The following is a 24,931-nucleotide window of genomic DNA, read 5'->3' on the forward strand; positions in this document are numbered from 1 at the left end:
TTACATCAACACCACACACACACACACACACACAGACATCTGTGTGATTGGTAGGGTAGTCAGATAGAGAAAAAAAAACTGTATTTATAGACATACATAGCAAAGGCAGCCAGTTTGTTCTATTGCTGTTCTGAATACTCAATGACAAAGAAACCCAGTGAGTTATAAGATGCCAACTTTTAAAAAGATTCAAATACATTACGACAATGGTGATGATTATATAAATAGGATTCCAAGGAGTAGTTTTCAACGCAAAACCATATTCTGATTGTCGCATTTTACTAATCTTGCACAATGAACAATCTTTATAGTTTTTATGTCTAAATTCTTCCAAGGGTTTTCAAATCTCAAGTTGATTTGATTTGAAGCTATTTGGCCACTTCAACTGATGTTGCACATAGAACTTCTATTGGAGGCAACAAAAACAATTATATAGTATCAGCAATACTGCCCTCCAGATAGTTTTTCGCCTCTCTCTCTCTCTCTCTCATATATACATAAACAATTATAAATAAGGGCAAAAGAAAAATTTTCTAATGCCAATATGCTGAGAAATAGATTTTAAATCATCAACCACCACAATCTTTATGGGTGCTTGTAAGTATTTCATATATTTCTTATCATATTCTCTGCTGATGAGTGGAAAAATCTGCTGGATTAATCCCAAAATTGTTCGATACAGAGATAATGAATTAAAAAGAAAAAATTCTGTTACCTTGCTTTCAAGTCAACATGATGTGTATTTATAGTGATGTATATTGTATGTGGTGATTGATGATTTAAAGTCTATTTCTCAGCATATTGGCATAGAATTTTTTTCTTTTGCTCTTATTTATAATTGTTTATAATTTCCACCTTAAAAGGTATTTTTAATATGCTGGCCACTTGATGAAATTTTGGAAAAATTTTATCCTATATTAGAAGTAAATTTATATATATATATATATATATATATAAAAAAGAGAGATGACAAAGGAATAAGCAATAATCCTATGAACTCCATTAGCTTACAGCTGTTTCTGCTATAAGATACAGTGGATTCATAGTTGAGTACCTGAGTAACACCTTATAGCTTCATCAGAGTCTAAAACACGAAGTCCAATTTATTTTGGAAAAATAAGAATTCTTTACTTATTACTGCACTGTACCTGACTAACACTGAGTTCTATACCAGGTTATTAGTGTTGCAATGTCTAAATGAAATATTAAAACATACATAGTGAAAAATGATCTTCACGTGTTGAACCTCACAAAGAAGATAAAAGAGAGATATGATTGGCAAGTTAAACAGTTGTGTAATGATCTCAGGTGTCCTGCAAATCCATATATAAATCCACTTGACACAAAAACACATTATGTATATTTTTAAGTTTATATATACATATATATGTTCATATGTATAGAGTGCTTGAAGTGGTGTACAGATATTGTATACTGAGAAAAAGGAGGCAGTCAGAATTTTGAATAATTCTTTATAAGTGATTTTGTTTGTTAACCAAACTCTTCAAGATGAAAATTAAGACCACTTTGGTCTTAATTTTTGTCTTGAAGAACTTGGTTAACAAACGAAAGTTCTAATAAAAAAATTATCCTAAATTCTGACTGCCTCTTTTTTCTCAATACATAAACATATATCTATATATAACTCTCTTCCTCTCTCTCACTCTATGCAGATATACTTACTTTACAAAGTTGACCGCAGAGCGATTTACGGGCAATAGACAGATTGGCAGCATGCTGATAATAGAAACCTGGGTGTTGTGTCTGAATTGCTGTCAAACCTAGTTTTATAGCTTCATCAAATAAATCACCAAATACTTGAAATCTGTACAAAAAAAAAGTGAAAACAAAAATAACATGTAATTGTTCTTTTTATTTATTTGTCAAAAATATTTTTGACTCACATTTTTTTGTTAGGTTTAATACATAAAATTATATTTTACTATATTTTTACATATTATATATCACAGAAATTTGAAGTATGTGAAATAACACTTTTAGAATGTTATAATTTATTAGATGTTTTTGTAAGCAAATTTATGAGGAATAAAAAAAAAAAAAAATCATTTAAAATCACAAATTGCTTAAAAAAAAATTTAATTTTAAGGTAATAATTCTAGCACAGGATTAGTTGTGTAGTTAAGAAGCTTGCTTTGCAACCATGTGGTTTTCGGTTCAATACTACAGTGTGGCACTTAGACAAGTGTCTTCTACTATAGCCCCTGGCCAACCTATGCCATATGATTGTATTTAATAAATGGAAACTGACGAAGCACATTGCGTGCGTGCTTGTTTCATTGCTTTGTTCTCCACCATTGCTTGACAACCAATGATGCTTTTGTGTATGTCCTTGTAACAAAGCAGTTCAGCAAAAGTGACTGATAGAATAAATATCAGACTTTAAAAATAAGTGCTGGGAATGATTTATTTGATTATAACCCTTCAAGGTAGTGCCCTAGCATGGTTACAGTCCAAAAACTGAAACAAATAAAAGATTAAAGATAGAAAGGAATGATCTCTAACTGTTCCACAATTCTAAAACTTGATTGGTTTTTTATTTAATTAAACAAAGCTGGATAAAAGGCAAATTTGATATCATTAACATTTGAACACAGGGCGACAAGTAACTATATACTGCAGAGTAGTTTGTAAGGCCCTTTACTAATTTTGCAATATCCAGTCTTTAAACAATAGTTATGAAATACAGGTTGTTTTTGATATATTTTACTGGTTTTAGTCATTAGACTGTGGACATAGTGCTTTTTAAGATACAGTTGGTAATAACTACCCACTCTCTAGCAATATTTAACTGGTACTTATTTTATTAACCTCAGAATGATGAGGGGCAAAGCTGATCTAGACAGGACCTAAACTCAGAATGTAACAAAATACCACAAAGAATTTTGTCCAATGTTCAACCAATTCTGTCATCCATTCACTGATATAGGAAAATTGTGTCTAGTTATGGGGAAAAACTAGCTTACTAGGAAACAGGTGAGAGATGATGACAGGAAGAGCATCCAGCCATAGAAAATTCGCCTCAACAAAATCTACCTGACCGAAGTAAGTATGAAAAAGTGGACATTGAAAAGATAATGAAGATAGATTAAAAGCCAAAAGACTATAAACTCAGTCTGTTATAATTGGGTGTACAAAAGAGATTTGAAGGATACCAGTCATTGCCTGAAAAATAAAGAGTGCAGACCTGCATCTTGCAGGTGGATGCTTGTAGAGATGTACAAAGAGAATTTGTTGCAAGAAATTGACATCAGAGAACTTTCACTTTTTGATTTAGAAAACATTAACTTCTGACAGAAATGTCACGGAGAAAGCTCAAGCTTCGCAGGTGCAGATATAAAAATATGTATAAGTAACTTACTGTTTTGACATCCAAGCATTGTGCTCAAAAGACAAATCAGAAACTCCAATTCGATTCTTGAAAAAGTCAATGTGTCTTCGGAACTGGGCAATGGCATCTAGAGGAGCATTATGTTGAAATGATAGCCTGCAAATCTGAAGGGTAAAAATAGGGAAACAATAAATTACAAACAACACTCTAAAGTTTATTATCCAACAGTATGACTGGACATTTACAACGAAAAAGATAGACAATTTAATACATGTAAAACAGAAAGGGTGTATATCCAAGATCTGAGAATCCATTGACAACTCCTTATTAACAAAATGGCGCTTGAACATGAGAACATATGAAGGAATAACTAAAATAAATATTATGTGCTAGTACACATTGCACAAAAAAACATCATTCGAGCATGATTGTTACTTGTGTCGCCTTACTGGCACTTGTGCTGGTGGCACGTGAAAAAACATTTGAGCGAGGTCGTTGCCAGTGCTGCTGGACTGGCTCCTGTGCAGGTGGCACATAAAAAAAAAATTTGAGCATGGCCGTTGCCAGTACCGCCTGACTGGCCCTCGTGCTGGTGACACGTAAAAGCACCCACTACACTCTCAGAGTGGTTGGCATTAGGAAGCTGTAGAAACTCTGCCAGATCAGATTGGAGCCTGGTGCAGCCATCTGGTTCACCAAACCTCAGTCAAATCATTCAACCCATGCTAGCATGGAAAGCGGACGCTAAACGATGATGATGATTCAGTCTCATATAGCCTGTTTGTCAAAATTCTGGAAGTACGCAAATATGTTGACATCAAGATGAATCGCTTCCAAGAAAACAATGAAGAAATAAGAAACAGTTGCTATGACATACAACATGAAATACTGGGTTTACACGTGCTAATCTGGCAGGAATTATCTACTGGGATATTTCAAGATAATTAAAAATACAGTCTTTACTTCATTCTATGGTGACATCATAGTGACCTTCTTCCAAAACAAAAATTAGTGGATTTGGTAGATGGAAACTGAAAGAAGCCTGTCATATATGTTTATGTGTGTGTATCCTTGCCTTGACATCATGTGTGGTTGTGAGTATCAGCATTGTACAAGCAATGTTGCTTGTTGTCAATCTTCTGAGGAAAAAATGTCAGGCAATAGGAAATACTGCTTTGCCTGGAAATAGGCAAGAGTTGCCGACAAGAAGGGCTCTGGACATAGAAATTCTGCCTCAAGAAATCCATCTCACCCATGTAAGCATGGAAAAGTGGACATGAAAAATGATGGTGAAAAGAGACTCAATAATGAAGATGATGATAATACTTTTATTAGTTATGTATTTTGATAATTAAAATAATAACAGCTTACTTTGTAATTGACAAAGCCGGCAATGGTTTTGATTTCTAGTAAATTGGTTTCATGCATTCGTAGTTCTTGAATTTGTCCATAAGCTTGCTTATAATGTCTACAATAAATGAACATGTGTTTGAATTTAGATACGAGAGGGGAAAAATAGTTTATACATGACATCATCGCACCAATACTAGTACCCAGCCAAGTTTTTTTGTCATATTGGGAAACAGATGACAGTTAGTTGGGGCCAAATCAGGAGAAGAGGGAACCAGTTCAAAGCCACAGTCATGTACAGCAGTCACTGAAAGTAAAGACTTATGTGCTGGAGTATTGTCCTGATGAAACAAGACCCTTTTGTCAGTTTTCCTGGGTGTTTGATATTGACAGCCTTCTTTAAATGCCTTAGCAAGTTGGCATTGTACTCTCTATTGATGGTGTGGCTTTTTGAGGATAGTCAACAAACATAATGCCTTTTGCATCCCAAGAGACCGAGGCCATCACCTTCCCTGCAGATGAAACAACCTTGGCCTTCTTTAGAGCATGTGAGGAGGGGTGTTTGTCTTTGGCCCAGAGTAATGTGGTCAATACTATTGAGCAGTGTCTTTGGCCCAGAGTAATGTGGTCAATACTATTGAGCAGTGTCTTGGGTAAGTGTCTTCTATTATCACTTAATTCAACCAATACCTTCTGTGAATTCAGTTGATAGAAACAGCAGGATACCTGCTGTACACACACACACACACCTGCATGTACACACATTTCCATGCATGTCACCATTTGCACAAAACTGACATTCTTTCTTGACATTACAAATTTGGTTGCTCTGTGATTTTGAAGACCTGTTGAATAATATTCCCTTACTTGGCAAACAGGAAAAGGTTGACGACATCAGGCCATAAAATCCTGCCTCAAATAACTCCCAGTCAAATTCTTGTTAGCATACCATACACACAAAAAAACGTGTTAAATCAACAAATGAATGTGTATACATACATTTGTTTATATGTATGTATAAAAAATATAAAATTAAAAAACTGAATACTTACTTCAAAGCAGTGTGTGAATCTTGTTTAAGTTCATTAAAAAATGCAATTTTGAACTGGTGTCGGACAAATAGTAACTGAAAAAATATATACATACACATATATTGGAGTTAAAAACAATACATTTAGTTAATTCAAAATCAAATTACTTTAAATATCCAAGCAATTTAGGAAATGAAATAGACATAATACAACATATGTTTAGTACACATTTTTACTAAGTATTTAAAGCCTTTGATACCAATCTGCCTGAGACTTCTTGTTTTACAGTGATTTAAATTAAAATTTTCCATCAAAATGCCACAATTAGTATTCTAATTAATTCTCAGCTTAATAATGACAAAGTTATTTTACTAATTTTTCCATTATGTTCAAAATTAATTGAAACAAAAGTAGAGTATTTCAACAGAAGTACGGTAACTACAAGGTTCAAGGAAAACTAAATCAAAATTGACCTTCCAAACACCAGCCTAATAATGACAATTTTTTTTTAACTAAATTCTTCATTGTTTCCAAACTTAATTGAAACAAAAACAGTGGATTTCAACAGAAATACCAAAATGATGAAATATTGGAATAATGAAAGGGTTAAATCATAAGTTTACTAAACATACAATTATAAATCTGCTTTGAAAATTCCTTATCTTAATATCAGAGAGACCCACGTACCATTTATTACAGGCTACATATTGTAATTAATTATTTAACCCAAGAATGCACAACAAATAATTAATATAATTAACTTACCTGATGTGTTATTTTGTTGAGAAAATCTTTATGCGCTTTAACTTTCCTGGCTTCATTGTGATAATAATTTTGTGATTGTTCATAAAATGCATTTTCTAGCCTGGAATGAAAGAAATGTGACAATAATAAATCTAGCTTTTAATTGATATTCCAAAGAATTAGAAACGAAAAGAAAGAAGATAGTAATGACAATAACAACAAGAGTCTTGGTGGTGGTGGTGATGATGATGATGATGATAGCAACAAGAGTGGTGGTGGTGGTGATGATGATATTGTTTAGCCACTAAGCTAGCTCAGATTGGGCAGATCTATGATCAGACATTTCAGAAATTACCACCTTACCATAGTCAGGTAATTATGCATCCAAGACTACATTATCCATTATAAAAACTTGACTGCTATTTCTTTGAAGATGAGCAACCGTGAATCAACTTCTCATTGGCAAAATGTAATAACGACTTATCATCTTGGGTCCAATATTGCAAATTTGTGGAAGGGACTGGGAGATGCAGTCAAATGAATAAATCCCAGATGGTGATTGGTATCAACTTTACCTACCCTTGTGAGATGAAAAGCTGAAATCAACATGAGTAGGATCTGAACTCATAACAGTGGAAAGAAAGTAAATTATAAGTAGTGGTACATGCAATAATTTTTAAAAAGCAATCATCAGTTTTGGAGCTTAAGCTTAGCTACAGGAATCCGTATTTTGCTCCAGGGTCAATTCATTATAAGTGCAGGTGTGGCCATGTGGTAAGGAGTTTGCTTCCCAACTGCATGGTCTCTGGTTCTGTCCCATTTCATAGTACTTTGGGTAGCGTCTTTTGTTATAGTCCTAGGCAGACCAAAGCCTAGTTACTGAATTTGGTAGACAGAAACTAAAAGAAATCCATCATATGTATATATTACTGTCTCCTTGTTTTTAAATTGCATTCATACAAGTGGTGTCCTTCATTTCTAATCTTGTGTGAAAACATGTTCGTCATGGGAAAATATTACCTTGCTTGAGAAATGGTGAGGGTTAGCACAGGAAGGGTATCTGGCTATAGAAAATCTGCTTCAATAAAATTCTGTCCAACCCATGTGAGCATGGAAAAGAGGATGTTAAATTGATAATGATCATGATTATTATAACTGTTATTATTACAGAATTGGACATCATTTTTTTTTTGTTGTTGCAAATCTGGACAGACATTTGAATACTGTATTGAAATAGCCTGCCTACTTATAACCATTTAACTATGGTAATAAACTAGAGACCTATGCACTCTTTCCTCTTTCTGAGCTTTTTACTGTTTCCTTTTCTGTCTTCTTGTATTATATCTTGTGTACCGGGCATATATTTTTGGTTATTATTACTGTCTTTCTTTACATGACTTAATGTGGCTTTCTATCCCCTCTTTTTGTCATTTTCTCATGTGTTGTAGTGCACTTGAGCACTGTAAACAATAAGCACATTATTATTATTGTTATTGATAGCAAAGAATACAAAAGAAATCAGGGTGTGCTGTTGCCTATGAGCTATTGGATCTGTTTCATTAAATGTAGTTAGATACCCATTATTAATACATATGATATACAATGTATGGTAGACTTCATCAATTGCTCAGTTTATCATCACCACCTGGTTCACATCTACCTTTTGTGGTAATGACACTTTAGCAAGCTTTTGAACCAAATCTCCAGTCCAGGAATCAGTTCCTCCTTGATCAGTCTTGGATGCCCTGCATAAAAGATTATAGGCATTTCTTTTCTTCCTCTAAGCTTTGAAAAAGAAAAAAAAGAAAATCTTATTGCCACAAAATCATTGCCATTTAACATCCATTTTTCCATGGCTGCATGAGTTAGATGGAATTTGCCGAGGTTGATTTTGTACAGCCAGATGCCCTTCCTATTGCCAACTCTCACTTGTTTCCAAACAAGGTATTTCCTCATGCTCAAGTTTTCCTGTAAGATTAGAAATGAAGGACACTACTTGTATGATAGTAACAATCCAACTATCACACAGTATCAGGGCAAGGAACCTGGAATACACACACACATGGGACTTCCACACAATTTCCATCTATCAAATCCACTCACAAAGATTTGGTTGGCACAAGGCTTTAGTAGAAGACACCTGCACAAAGTGCCATGCAGTGAACCTGAAATCATGTGGTTGGAAAGCAGGCATCTCAATGCATAGCCATCCATGTGCCAAATGTACACAAATTTTAACCAAGAACAGACATGAATGGCAAAACATCCATGAAACTTATTATGCCAGTACAGAAAACTGAAAAGTAAGAAACAGGAGGAAAAAAAAGAGAAGAATGAAAAAGAAAATAATATATAAAACAATAAAGAGACATTACCTAATGACATAACCAACTAAATGGTCAGTGTGGTGTAAGACAAACAGTGACTTCATAGACAGTTCACAGGCAGTGCACAGAGCTGCAGCTCGTTCAGTGGCTATTACATCTTCTCCTAGAAACATATAAATAAGACAGCTTAGTTTAGTTGAGGTAAGGATGTGTAATAATAATAATGATTTCTAATATAAACACAGGGTGTCTACATTTAGTTGGATGGGTTGTCAACTCAATTGATTCAGTATTTGATTGGTACTTTGACACTTTATTTTAACCTCTTAACATACACATTTTTTTTCAATTTCAATGCAAAAAATATTTTTTTTTATTATTTATTTTGAATCTGTATATAAGGAAGTTATGATTTATTATGAAGTTGGTGATAGAAAATGATAGTTAATGATAGAAAATGGGAATAACATCATGAATGAAGTATTTCAGGTTAGAGATAAGTGATATATAACTCAGAGTACAGAGAAAGTATATTTTTGTTCAAATGTATATTTACTAGACATCTCTGGATGAAAATATACAGGATAATATGTTAAGAGGTTAGCAACTGTAAAATGATGAAAGACAAAGTTGTTCTTAGCACAGTTTGAATGCAGAACATAAATTGTTCTGAATGGCTGTGTGGTTAGAAATTTCACTTTGTAATTATGTGGTCTCTGGTTCAATTCTACTGCATAGCAGCTTGTGCCTTCTGCTATAGCCTCAAAATTCCAAAGTTGACCAATGACTTGAGATTACATTTGGCAAATTGCACGAAATACATTGCAATTTTTTTCTTGTATATATAATTTTTACAAGGAAATAATTTAGTGACTTTGAAGTTTCAGTTTACCAACTGTCATCAGGCTGTCTGATAATGGCTGGTTAGTTGGAACTTCAAAGTCACTGTCTATCTTTGCTTTGTAAAAATGAATAAATAGGTACTTAACTAAAAAGTAGGTGGACTGTGGTAATGTAGAATATAATGTTGTCTACAGAAATACAAAGAAGAGAATGAGAGATGAACCTCCATCAGGATGAGACATCAATCTATCACATTTAACATTACCAGATGATCTTATAGACACCTAGGTGGACTGTGACAATGTATAATATAGTAATATGTAAGAAACATAACAGTGAAGATCAAGATAAGACATCAGTCTATCACAAGTACATACCCAAATGAATTGGTGGTATCTAGATGGATTATGGTAATGTAGAATACAATGTGGAAGAAATGCTTACAGCAGATGCAACATCATGTATAAATGAAAAGGGTAATCAACAACAATTTCTTACCTGGAAGAAGAGGTGCATTTTTCTGAATAAGAACGACGTCAACTTTTGTGCCTCGGCCCAGCAGACTGTTTCTGAAAGAGAGAAGAAAGAAAAAAAGATATATATTTTGTACAGGAATACAATTGTATTTTACCACCTGATTTTATATTTCTTATATGTAGTAGCATCTATTGCCACCACTTTCCTTACAATTGAGATGCACCGTTGCTCATGCCTCTATCCATGTTTACCATTCACTGCATTCTTTATCCTCATTCGTACCAGCTGTCACTCTCCTTTCACACTCTAGTGAACCTACCCACCTAGCCATCTTCAATTCTCTGCTTTTATATCCTCCCTCAACCCACCTTCTTGTATCTTGAGTGTATGTCCAAATTCTCATCAATACAATCCTTTCTCCTTTTCTTGCTGGGGAAGCCACGTATTTCGCCTATGGAAAAACATTTGCTTCTTTCCCACTATCATACTTTAGCCTCTAAACACTTAGTCCAAAACCACCTCCCTCAATACTGCATCCCCACTCTGCAAAGGGGTCTTGCCTTGTAAGTTATTTGGTGACCCTACTCTTAAAGTACTGAGTACACTCTGTAAAGTGGTTGGTGTTAAGAAGAGCACCCAGCCATAGAAACCTTGCCAATGCAGATATTGGAGACCAATGCAGCCCTCAGGATAACTGGATCCTGTCAAGCTGCCCAACTTATGCCAGCATGGACTATGGACATTAAATGATGATGATGATTTTGCCTTGAGATAAACTGATTATATTATTTGTAAGATAAGGGTTCAAATTCTGCTGAGGTCAACTTTGCCTTTCACCCTTTCAGGGTTAATAAAATAAGCCCCAGTTGGACACTGGGGCTGAAGCAATTGATTACCTCCAACCCCAGATTTTAGGTCTTGTATCTATAGTAAAAAAGATTATTTGTAAGATGAGATTTTACCTCACAATTTCAACACGAGTTGCACATTCCATTTGTTTTTCTTTCCACATCGGTTCATCCCAATCCAAATCAAAAAAGATGACCACCACAGCAGGAACATGACTCAAATGTTTGTTCATCCAGGATCTCTTTAAGATCCCTTTAGGAATATACCATTCATATGATGTTCGTTGCTGAAATAATGAATATACAAAAGGAAATTGATGATTAGAATTCATTTACATTATTTACACTTGATGGATATTTGTCCTCATCATGTTTGTCATCAACACAATGTTTCAGCTGATATACCTTCCAGCCTTCATCAGATTTCTAGGGAAAATTTTGAACCTGGGTTCTCATTCCTAAGGTATTTTTCGATATTATTATTATTATTCAGGTCTCTGCCTGGAATCGAACTTGTAATCTTGGGGTTAGTAGCCCGCACTCTTAACCACTACACCATATGCCTGAATAATAACATTGAAAAATACCTTAGGAATGAAAATCCAGGTTCGAAATTTCCCCAAGACACCTGATGAAGGCTGGAGGGTATATCAGCCGAAACGTGTTAACAAACAAGATGAGGACAAATATCCATCAAATGTAAATAATATACATAATTCCTCATCTCTTAAATATAGAACTGTATTAGAATACATTTATTAACATTCATGCACACTGACAAGTATTTGAATTCATAAAGATTTACATAAAACATTAAATAATTTGTCCAAAAATATTCACTCACATATTCATAAGTACATATAGACACATGTACATTCACAAACAGTTTTACATAAACACAGAAATCACATTTATTCATATGCTCTAATGCAGTGTTTCTCAGAGGAGATTGAAAAGTGGGTTGACAAATGGCAATATCTAACATAATTAGTATGGCTTTTTTAAAACACTTCAAACACATGCAACATTATGGTGAAGAAAGAAGATTTATAGGGATATAAATTTTATTTTGTAATAATGTGATGTAAGGGTGGGTGGCAAAAATAATGTTGCTAATATTTTTGGTGAGATGGCTTGGGATTTCTCAGTTTGGGAGTCACTGCTCTAATGTTTGTGAATATATACATTGAAAAAATACACACACACACCCATCTAAACATTAATATATACACACGTAGACATATATAAACATTAGCAAACAGACATCTATATAATCACTAATATTGTTTCGTGAAAACTTACAGGGAAAAATTCTATTTAGTATTAAATCAAATTTCATAATATAAATATATAATATATATAAATTAGAGGGAAACCAGTATTATGTAATTCAAACAATGATAGACATAAACCATATCATATAGAAAAATAAAATATATTATAAAACATATATCTAAATCACAAAAAATACAAAAAAAATGAATAAATATTATATAATAATAAACTAGATATATGTTTTATCATATATTTTATTTTTCTATATGATATGGTTTATGTCTATCATTGTTTGAATTACATAATAGTGGTTTTTTCTAATTTATATATATATTATATATATTATAAGTGTGTGTGTGTGCAAGAGATACGACTGTGCTGGTATGGTCATGTTTTACGTATGGATGAGGACAGCTGTGTGAGGAAGTGCCACTCCCTAACTGTGGAAGGAACTTGTGGAAGAGGTAGACCCAGGAAGATATGGGATGAGATGGTGAGGCATGACCATCGAACGTTGGGCCTCACAGAGGCAATAACAGGAGACTGAGACCTTTGGAGATATTCTGTGATTAAGAAGACCTGGCAACTAAAATGAGATTGCAGCCATACATATCCGACTCATTTAAGAGTACCACTGATGCATCAGGCAATATAATATGCTTGAGAAGACCTGTTGAGTCAAGTAAAACCAATATCGTAGTTGTTGCCAGTACCTCCTGACTGGCTCCCATGCCGGTGGCATGTAAAAAGTACCATCTGAGTGTGGCTGATGCCAGTACCCACTGACTGGCCCCCATGCCAGTGGCATGTAAAAAGCACTATCCAAACATGATTGCTGCCAGGCCCACCTGACTGACTCCCATGCTGTGGCACATAAAAAGCACCCACTACGCTCTCGGAGTGACTGGCATTACGAAAGGTATCCAGCTATAGAAACATTGCCAGACCAAATTGGAGCCTGGTGCATTCGCTGGCTCTCCAGATCTCAGTCAAACCATCCAACCCATGCCAGTATGGAAAACGTTTAACATCCATTTTCCATACTGGCATGAAAATGAGTGTTACTTTGTGCAAGGAGAGTCTATTTCCAATATCCTCAGAAAACATGTCTAGTCATGAGAAAATATTACTTTGCTTGAAAATAGGTGAACGTCAGTGTCTGGAAGGCCATTTGGCCATAGAAAACCCACCTCGACAAATTCTGTCTGACCCATGCAAGCATGTGGACATTAAAAACCATGATAATGTTGAACTCAAACAAACAACCTTACCTTTGATCGACATTTTGGATATTCATGATCTCCTTCAAAGACTTTAAATTTCAAGGAGACACGATCATGACGCCTGTTATTAACAAAGGCATCCCAAACAGCTTTGTGTATTGCATTATAAACTACATCAAGCCCAGTTAAAACCACCAGTCCAGTAGGTCGACACAGCAGTTCCTCAGGTAATTCAGCTGCCCAAGACATTTCTGAAATTAAAGTAAAAGAGGAAAAAAATGTTTTCAAATATTAAAGACATAGTTTGACAAGTAAATGAACACTATAATAGGAAGTAGTGTTAACACATTGAGGAAGTACAACATTGTGATCTTTTTTTAGTGCTTGTGTTTTGGTGAGAGAGATTGGAATAAAGGGTCATTGTTATAAGATGTTATTGAAGTTTCTGTTCATTGAGAATGTGCAGATGCCCAGGCACTGTTGAACTTATATGTTAACATGATTGGACACGAGAAAGTTAGCTTCATCACTCTCCATGCACAAGCAGTTAACACATGACAGAAACATGATGACCAAAACTGTATCATAAAAACTAAGGGGTTTTTCTTCACAATCAGAAAATACTTCCATCTTAAACATTAGTTCACTCAATACAAATCGCAAGGCGGTGAGCTGGCAGAAATGTTAGCATGCCGGGCGAAATGCTTGGCAGTATTTTGTCTGCCACTATGTCCTGAGTTCAAATTCCACCGAGGTCGAGTCTGCCTTTCATCCTTTCAGGGTTGATTAAATAAGTACCAGTTACGCACTGGGGTCGATATAATCGACTTAATCCGTTTGTCTGTCCTTATTTGTTCCCTCTGTGTTTAGTCTCTTGTGGGTAGTAAAGAAATAAACCTGAAATATACACTACACAAGTCTATTGAACACATACAGAAGACATTACATCCATCATACACTCACACGGAAATCTATCTGATAATTAAGTTTTCAATATTTTTTGTTCCCTGTTCAGTTGGCACATTTTGTTTTCTTCTACTACTCTGTTCCATCTAAACATACGAGTCTCCTTTTCCACATATCCATAATGTCTGAAGATCTCATAAAAAAAAAAAACTTTTACTATACTCAATAATTATATTTTTTATGTATATTTACAGGAGTCATTACTCACACATACAATGTTTAGTTTTATAGTTTGGATCTTTAATCATTTTGTGCTTAGAGTGAATGTGACGAATGCCAATCAAAAAATTACCATTAGCAACAGCACACTCAAGTTAATCCAGTTGTGGTTCACAAGAGTAGGTGAAACTAAATAGTGGCTTGACTTCTACGGCAAAAGCTATTAAGTTTCAATGATTCTCTCAGTTCAAATTTAAATACTGACAACAGAAATATCTTTTATCCTTTACTTATTTCAGCCATAGGGCTGTGGCCATACAGGGGCACTGCCATTCATAGTTACTGAAAATTTCTGCATTTTTAATAACCTTTATAATAAGCAAGATTAGCAATTAAGAGTATGAAGACAGGGAAATCCCCCAGCCCATCAGGAATCACTGCAGAGATGCTCAAAATATCTAGTGGTGTCAGCTATAGCCTAGTCACTTGTATAGTTAACCAGGTGATACATGAAGGAGTCATACCCAATGACTGGTGTAGCAGCACCATAGTCACCTGCTACAAAAGTAAAGGTGATGCTTTAGATACAAATAATTACAGCAGTATCAAGTTTTTGGATCATGTAATGAAGGTCACGGAGAGGGTTGTAGCCAAACAGATTAGGGAGAGAGTCAGTTTAGATGAGATGCAGTTTGGGTTCGTACCAGAGAAAAGCACCACTGACGCTAAATTTCTGGTAAGACAGCTGCAAGAGAAATAACCAGCCAAAGATGAACCTCTGTACCTGGGTTTCATTGACATGGAGAAAGCCTTTGACAGGGTCCTTTGATCCCCTATCTGGTGGTCAATGAGGAAACTAGGGATAGATGAATGGTTAGTGAGAGCTGTGCAAGCCATATACAGGGTCGCTGTCAGTAAGGTGAGGGTTGGCAATGAGTACAGTGAAGAATTCCAGGTAGGGGTCCACCAAGGATCAGTCCTCAGCCCCCTCTTATTCATCATAGTCCTCCAGGCAATAACAGAGGAATTCAAGATGGGATGCCCCTGGGAGCTCCTCTATACTGATGGCCTTGCTCTAATTGCTGAGTTACTATCAGAACTAGAGGAAAAGCTTCAGGTGTGGAAGCAAGGATTAGAATTGAAGGGCCTTAGAGTCAACCTAGCTAAAACCAAAGTTTTAATAAGTAGGAAGGTTGATAAATCCCTCCAGATAGATGGCCCTGCTCGATCTGTAGAAAAGGGTTAGGTAGAAACTCTATAAGATGTACCCAGTGTAAGCTATGGACACATAAGAGGTGCAGCAATATCAAAGGAAGGCTAACTGGGAAGATAGTTTTTGTATGTGGCAGATGCTCAGGAGCAATAAACAATGAAAATATGCAGAGAACAACTCCCATCACATTCCAGGGAGAAAAACTAGAAGTAGTTGATAGCTTCCATTACCTAGGTGACCAAGTCAATAGCGGGGGTGGATGCTCTGAAAGTGTAGCTGCTAGAATAAGAATAGCCCGGGAAAAGTTCAGAGAGCTCCTACCTCTGCTGGTGACAAAGGGCCTCTCGCTCAGAGTAAAAGGTAGACTGTATGACGCATGTGTACGAACAGCCATGTCGTATGGCAGTGAAACATGGGCTGTGACTGCTGAGGACATGCGTAAGCTTGCAAGGAACGAAGCCAGTGTCCTCTGTTGGATGTGTAATGTTAGTGTGCATACACGACAGAGTAAAAGCGCCCTGAGAGAAAAGTTGGATTTAAGAAGCATCAGATGTGATGTGCAAGAGAGGTGACTATGCTTGTATGGTCATGTGTTGTGAATGAATGAGAACAACTGTGTGAAAAAGTGTCACACCCTAGCAGTTGAGGGAACCTGTGGAAGAGGTAGAATCCAAGAAAACCTGGGATGAAGTAGTGAAGCACGACCTTCGAACATAGGGCCTTACCAAGGCAATGACTAGTGACCGAGACCTTTGGAGATATGCTGTGCTTGAGAAGACCTGGAAAGCCAAGTGAGACCATAGCCTATGATCTATACCAGTTGGTGTAACCAACCCACTTATGAATACCCCTCATTCATTGGACAATAAACTTTGCTTGCGAAGACCTACTAAGGCAAGTGAAATCAAATCAAAATCGCTGATGTGGCTGATGACAGTACCGCCTGATTGGCAGTCATGCCAGTGGAACGTTAAAAGAGGCATATCTGTGATTGTTGCCAGGGTCATGGACTGGCTCCAGTGCTGGTGGCATGTAAAAAGCACCATTTGAGTGTGACTGTTGCCAGCATTGCCTTACTGGCACATGTGCCGGTGGTATGTGAAAAACAACATTCGAGCGTGGTCGTTGCCAGTGCCGCTGGACTGGCTCCTGTGCAGGTAGCATGTAAAAAACACCAGCAGATGTTAAACAATGATGATGACGAACATAATATTTATCCAGTAAAATAATAATCACCCAGAAATGTGTCCAGAGGAAGCCATCCACAAAGAGTCCAGCAGGAGTAACTAAAGTGTACATTGTATCTCTCATCAGCTATTGCTTGACTATTGTGCCTTATGCTAGTTCCCATATGACTGCACTGAAGCATATATTCTCTTGCTTCCAGGAATCCCTGGCCTGGTGGTGCTAAAGCATGGAAGTGCAATCCGCCAAATATGTCTGTGATATGCACAGGGTGACAAAACCATCTGGCATGCATTTGTCAGCAAGTTCATGTTGGACATCTGATGACACGTGTAGGATGGATCTAGCTATCAACTGAATCCATCATGAAGATTGCCCCACTGTTTTCTTTTAAAAGGGAAGGGTAGGTAGTTTTCATATGCCTGGGGCCATGGCAAAAGAGGGTGTATGGTGGATGTGATTGAAGGGGCTGAAGACAAACACTTTCCTATTTGGCCAGTATCACGTGAAGAGGAAAATAAAGGTGGAGAGGGAAGTGTTGCCTTCCAGTCATTTTGTTGAAAAGTAGAGGAGAGTGGAGACCATGGTGTGAGGGAATGCACTTGCCTTGAGCGTATACCTGTAATCGAAGATGAGAAAAGGTACCTGCCCTAGAAGTCAGGGCACCTGTAGTTTTATGGAGCTTTTCCATCAGCAGCCCTTGAACATCTCTTTCCTCTCAATGAATGCTCGTTATTAAATTTTTATTACAGCTTCTTATTTATTCTTTCTTAAACATGATTACATGCAAAACTCTCAAACCAAAAAACATGCACACTCGCACAAAGTTTTGACCTGTGCTGTTCTTAATGTTTTTCTTAAAGTAAACTCTTTTGTGGTTAATAAATTACTATTATTCCCTTCATACTTTTGAGGTCAATGAAACAAAATAGTGGCCTAGCATTTGCTCCTGCCCTCAAAATTGCTGGCCTTGTACCTAAATGAGAAATAACAATTACTATAATTGCCGCTATTTTTTTCGGAAGCAAATGACAGTTCGATTCTGTTTTCTGCTTGGAAATTTGCAGATTTTACATACACACATGAAACAGGTAAGAACAAATATGCAAGGCTTTTATTCTTAAAGTTTAAAATGAGACATTGCTGGCATAATTTCGTTATATCTATACTCCACAACCCACGGAAATACCCGAAGGGAAAAGTTTTCATTTTGTCGAGTTATATCGAAGGAATGGCCTTCTTTCGTTTGAAGCAGCAATGTCTTTTCGGCCTTTTTTCCTACGAAGATATCATTCATTCATTCTCACATACATACATTGTTACATATGATACACGACAACCCTCCTCACTTAATCTTAGTTATTGTTAGACAGAATATTTTATTCTAATCCACCGAGAACTCTGACATACACATTGCTAAATTATGTGTCTGTAATCTACAGACAACTAAATGCAAAGACAGCCAAACTGAATAGCATATTCCTAAAGTTTACAGAACACGTTGACAATCAGAATTTTCTGTTTTAGTCTTTATTTTATTTACACTTGAAAAAAAGGTATAAATTACAAAAGTATACAATATGAAAATGAGGGGGAGAAAAAAAATCTTAAGTAAATGATCAAAATAAAGGTATGCACACTCAAATCAATTCCTTGCATCAAACCAGGTGAAACAAGTATTCAAAATTTAAAAGTGTTATAGTCCGATCTGTATGTAACCACCGGTCTCCTTTTACAAAACAAAAGGGACCACATAGACATGGCATGCTACATTTCTCCCAATTTACAAATAAATCATCATTTTGCATAGGTGGCTACAAAAATTAATTAAACTGAATTGCAGGTTTATGAAAAATTTTGCAGGCATATTTTATAAACACCTCAAATTTTTTTTGCAGACATCAACGCGTTCCACATGTAAGAGACGAAGGAACTTGTTGGCATTCTTTCGATATAACTCGACAAAATCAAAACTTTTCCGTGGGTTGTGGAGTATTGATATAACGTTTAAATTATGCCAGCAATGTCTCATTTTAAACTTGAAGAAGAAAAGCCTTGCATATTTGTTCTTACATGTTTCATGTGTGTATGTAAAATCCGCAAATTTCCAAGCAGAAAACAGAATCGAACTGTCATTTGCTTCCACGGAAATAACCGAAGTGAAATGTTTATTCATTTTGTCGAGTAATATCGAAAGAATGCCCTTATTTTTTAAAGCTTGGTACTTATTCTATCGGGTTTCTTTTGCTGGATCGATGCTACGAGGATGTAAACAAACCAGCACCGGTTGTCAAGCGGTGATAAAACAAACACACACATAACGAACGAGCTTCTTCCAGCAACTGCTTCTCAGACATCTACTCGCAAAGTAACCAAAATGTTGAGTAGTAGGACTGAATTCCAAGTAGCATAGATAGGAAGTAAGTTGCTCAGTCACATCGCCATGCCTGTCTGTGCCTGTATAATACATTTTATAAACAGTAGAACATCAGGCGGATGTTGCAGATAGGTAGCACCAAGTTGGAATACTCTCCGTTTTCACAGGGATTTTTCAGATTACTAAGCACAATGATATTTTTGGACACTACGCACTTAAAAGCTATAGAAGCATTTTCGGTTAAAAACCAAAAAGTGCATATTTTTAGACGAAAATTTGTGTGATTTAAGGGAGATTTGGCTGTTTCTAGCATATGCCATGACCGATAAAAATCATAATTTTCAAGATAAAAAAATGTTAGTAACATAAATGAGAATGCGACAAATAGAAAATATTGAAAAACATCAATACTCGTCAGAGGGAGAAAGAAACAAGGTGGTCATGAGATATGCTAGAAACACCTCCGACAAAATGGAGAAATTCCAACTTGTTGGTGCTACCTATCTCCGACGTCCACCAAACAGTTTTGAATTTTGGATTCTCACCATTTGTATAAGTGATAACGATCATGTTCCTTAAGGGCGTGGATTAAATAATCCTTCCTACTATATTCACAAGGTATAAAATTTTGTGGGAGGCGGTTAGTTGATTATTTCAACCTGGTATTTATTTTATCGACCCCGCAAAGGTGGATTTGGAACTCACAACGCAAGCATGGATGAGATGCTTAGCATTTTTTTCCCGCAAGCTAACGATTCTGCCAGCTCGCTGATTTTCAATAATTGAATTTTAGTGATACAACCAATATATTCACCCCTTGATACCACTTCAACACACACGAACATGCGAAACATCAATATCCCATTTTTGCTAATCTCGTTATCAATTTTCTTTTGTATTGTATATTAGATTGATTGATTTTTACGTGGCATCTAATGTAAATTTAGAACTTTTGCTTCCTTCACGCCGCTGAATTATAAAAATATATAATTAGCATATTATTACTGTGTTAAGAAACGACGTTAAGGAAAATAATCAGGATGCTAATTTTCTTCCAACCACGTAGGAAGTATTTCAATATTTTCACCTGGTTGTTATTACGTAACTTTAAAAGCTTGTAACTGTATTATTAATCCCTAAATAAAATGAATATGTTTTTCATCCGTATGCAAAACTACATCAAAACTACCACTTTTTTTTTGAGAATAAACTTCAAGTGGTTGGGAAAAATTTAACAAGCTTAAATTTTCAAAATTCTGTTGAAGGTTTACATATAAGAACACTCATCAATTTGGACATCGATCCAAATAATATCCACCAATAAAGAAAATCTACAAGCGTAGGGGAAGACCCCAGTACACAAGAGGTAGCTTCTCTTGTCCATTCTTTGATGTTGCTCAACCCAATTTGCAGTTTCCTTATCTTTTATAAATCTTAAAGAATTCAATAAATTTGTATATTTCCAAGTAGCCTACATATTCTTTTATTCTTTTACTGGTTCCAGGCATTTGACTACGGCCATGCTGGAGCACCTCCTCAAAGGGATTTTAGTTGAAGAAATCAACCCCAGGACATAATCTTTGTAAGCCTAGCAGTTATTTTGCCAAACTGCTAAGTTATGGGGATGTAAACATACCGACATCGGTTGTCAAGCGATGGTGGGGTAGACAAAGACACACACAATCAATCCAAATAAACGAATAAAAAAACGAACTTGAGGATGTGCACAAGAAATGTATTAGTTCTTCATTGGAAAAGAGAAAGGGAAAAGTCCAAAGATGGAACAGAAATCGCCAAAAGCACACACTGACAGGCTTCTTTCAGTTTCCGTCTACCAAATCCACTCACAAGGCTTTGATCGGCTCAAAGCTATAGTAGAAGACATTTCACCAAGGTCCCACAGTGGGACTCAACCTAGAATCATGTGGTTGAGAAGCAAGCTTCTTACCACACAGTCACGCCTTCAGAGATTAGTCATATTTTCCCCGAATGAATCACAGAAACTGATTATATTGTTGTTATGGCCTTTCTATTACATAGGCATCTCTCTCTCAAAATCATTTCAAAGTCCACTTTTCCCTGCTTGCATTAGTTAAACAATATCAGTTGAAGCAGATTTTCTAAGGCTAGATGCACTTTCTGTTGTCAGCCCTCACCTGTTTCCAAGTAAGGTAATATTTCCCTTAGTCCTTCAAAACCAAATAATACAATGAACTGGGATGCAGAGGAGAGAAAATGGCCCAACCAACACTACTATGTTTGTTTACAATTGTAAGCACAACTGGTGTGCAACGTCCAGACAAGGAAACACATACATACACACACACTCATACCAAATTTACTCACAAAATTTTTTGTGGGCTCATGGCTACTGTAGACTGTATTTGTTCAAAGTGCTGTATAGTGGGACTGAACCAGAAACTAAGTAATTGTGAATGAAGTAAACTTCTTAAGTACAGAGCCATGCTTTTATATGCATGTGTGTGTGTAAAATGGAATTTCAATAATAGGTCCATTGCTATCATCTGATTGTTTAACATTTGCTTGATAAAAAAACTTGAAGCTACAATGTACTTCTATTATTGGACTATATTAATAGTTGTTAGCTTTTCTTACTGAGTGATCTACTTAACAGCAGAGATGCTTGCTCTGAAAGCATAGTTGCCAAAATAAAAACGGAATTAAAAAAACGCATAAAGGTCCATTACTTCTGCTAGCAGTGAAGGGATTCTTCCAATGACAGAGAAAAGTAGAGTGTATGATGCTCAAATATAAAGTGCAATGTTGCATGGTAGCAAAAAACTGGCACTGAAAGCAGAGCGTGTGTGTGTGTGTCTATATGAGCAATGTGCATGTACATATACATGCATGTATATATATATATATATATATATATACATTCTTATATACATGAATGTGTATATATATATATATATATATATATACATACATTAATGTATATATATATATACATACATTCTTATATACATGAATGTATGTATACATAAATGTGAAGTTATGATGTATGTAAACAAAGTTTGTTTTCTTTTTTTGAAGCATTGAGATGTATTGTAATATACAGATATGGAAATATTCTATTCTCAATGCATAATAAAAATACTGAATAGCATAAATAGGATAGAACATCCTTATATTGCAGAAAAATCTTATAGTGGCCAGCCATGACTGGCCTCTATCAATATACATGAATGTATATATACATTCATATATACATGCATGTATGTATATATATATATATATATATATATATATATCTATATATAAATTCACATTACATGCATGTAGGGTACTTTATTCAAGGCACCAGCACTGGCAAGGCCACTTAGTAACTTGCAAGACAAAAATCTCTCAAGTGAGATGGGTTTTGGTATTGAGGAAAGTGGATTTGTATCAGGTGATGGGAGGTTAAAGTATAATTGTAGGACAGAAAGATACTAAAGAGGAGATATGGTTACCAGAGTTAGAGGAAGAGAGAGAGAGATGGTAGTGATGTGCCAGAGTGTACCCTCAAAGTACAAGGAGGTGAATGTAAATGAAGTGGTAGAAGATTGAACAGGGTAAGTGAGCAGGGTGTTCAGGAGTGCATGCAAAGGGGGAGAGTGGAGGGAAAATGAAATACAGTGAGTGATGAAATATGGGTATATATTGAGAAGTGACAGAAGAAAGAGATGACAGAGCATTTGCCTGCAAGGGTGGAGAGGGTATGGGGTGTGTGAATTAATGTTACATGTAGGTGCGATACACAGCACTTCCTTAACTCAGTTTTGCTGAGGTGGCGGGTAGGTCTTTCCAAGGACCTCATAATGCTAGACATTTTGGTCCATTGTCATCTCCTCTGTGAAGCTCAACACCTTGAGACTGGCCCTCACTACTTCATCCTATGTATTCCCGAGTCTCCATATTCCACAGGTGCCATTCACTATAAGTGAACAGCACTTCTTTATACAGCTATATGTCCAAACCATCATAGCCATCTCTCTTGCATGCTACATCTGATTTGTCTTATGCCCAACTTTTCCCTCAGCACATTTGCGCATTGTCACACATGTACACTGATATTGCACTTGAGTGGATGTATGCATGTGTATATACATAACTCTTCTACATTTGTTCATCCTCAACCCTACCAGATCACTTATCTTCACTCCCCTACTTTCCATCCAAATCATATTTATCGGACCTTCTCTCCCTCAATCTTGTTCTTCATTCAGTATATTTGCTCACCCCACCATTAACTCATCTCTGACCATCTCTCACTTTCTCCACACACTCTTGGAACCCCTCCTACTCACCCACTTTCTGTTCTTCTGTCCCCGAAGCCCACCCTGACACGTTATCACTATCACCAGCTCAACTTTTCCAGCTCTATCCCAACTATTCCCACCCACTCTTGTATAATTGGAGGTAGTCATATACCTCCGCTACCACAAGAAATCTGTTTCTACTCTTTCTTTCATACTTTACATCACCAAGTAAAATGTTGTCTCCCACTCTGCTCGGTCAAAACGGATCTTAGTCTTGTAAGCTATATGGTGTTGTCACTAGTGCTGGTACCATAAAAAAAAATGGTATCAAGTACATTCTATAATTGGTGTTAGTAATGGCATCCAGTCATAGAATCTAAGCCAAAGCAGACAATGGAGCGTGACGCAGTATTCAAACCTATCGGATACAAATTGTCCAACCTATGCTAGCATGGGAGACACGCATTAAAAGATGATGATACACAAAAACACACACATACACACGGTGTGCGTGCGTGTGTGTGTGTATGTATATATATATATAAATTTATGCACAAATTAATACATACATGCATGTACACACATACATACGTATATATATATATATATATATATATATACGCACGTATATAATTATATACATAAACATACATATACACGCAAATATACAGACATACCTACTTACACACACATACTCTCAGGCATACCAAGTATATGCATTTATATATTTTATACCATATATGTGTGCATTTGCGAACGTATGTGTGTATATTATTTATACATATATGTGTGTATATATATATATATATATATATATATATATATATATATATATATATGGAGAATTTCAATTTAGCTTTGCATTATTCATTCAGAAGTCAACTGAATCAATGAATAACATTTATTTTGATTCTCGTTCAACACATTTCTCCGCCCCTTTTCTAACAATATATTAATATTTTGGTTCTATATTTCACACATTTATTCACTGTTATACAATATATCTAAAAGTACAGAGTGTAATAATAAGTAAACTTACTACTTCGTCAATGTGAGCCGGATGAAGAGAGCAGGCATCGGTTAAAAAAAAAATTTATCTAATTACAATATCTTCTGGTCATCTGAAATATACGGAATTGCAGTGTCATAACGCAGCAAATAGATATCATTACAACAACTTGGTAATATAATTTTAAATTGAAAATGTAAATGTCTTTGGTAATAAGATCGATGTAAGAAATGTTTTTAAAAAATTTTAACCTTAATTTAGGAGTTTTATTGAACTGTACCTTTTTAAAT

The 24,931-nt window shown here is 35.8% G+C and overlaps 1 protein-coding gene across 1 annotated transcript in view; it reads right to left on the reverse strand.

Moving 5' to 3' along the window:
• The window catches only part of LOC115222501 (trafficking protein particle complex subunit 11), a 66,256-nt gene extending 41,465 nt beyond the window's left edge, over nt 1-24,791 (reverse strand). The window contains exons 1-10 of the mRNA XM_036511620.1: nt 24,672-24,791; nt 13,516-13,718; nt 11,084-11,256; nt 10,143-10,213; nt 8,850-8,964; nt 6,496-6,595; nt 5,752-5,825; nt 4,721-4,817; nt 3,380-3,513; nt 1,684-1,825 (exon numbers count right to left, since the gene is read on the reverse strand). Coding sequence (XP_036367513.1) covers nt 1,684-1,825; nt 3,380-3,513; nt 4,721-4,817; nt 5,752-5,825; nt 6,496-6,595; nt 8,850-8,964; nt 10,143-10,213; nt 11,084-11,256; nt 13,516-13,716 — 1,107 coding nt within the window. The 5' untranslated portion in view covers nt 13,717-13,718; nt 24,672-24,791. The remainder of the gene's footprint in view (nt 1-1,683; nt 1,826-3,379; nt 3,514-4,720; nt 4,818-5,751; nt 5,826-6,495; nt 6,596-8,849; nt 8,965-10,142; nt 10,214-11,083; nt 11,257-13,515; nt 13,719-24,671) is intronic.
• Nucleotides 24,792-24,931: the final 140 nt, after the last annotated feature.

This window comes from Octopus sinensis, linkage group LG20 (assembly GCF_006345805.1).
Source record: "Octopus sinensis linkage group LG20, ASM634580v1, whole genome shotgun sequence".
Lineage (NCBI taxonomy): Eukaryota > Metazoa > Mollusca > Cephalopoda > Octopoda > Octopodidae > Octopus > Octopus sinensis.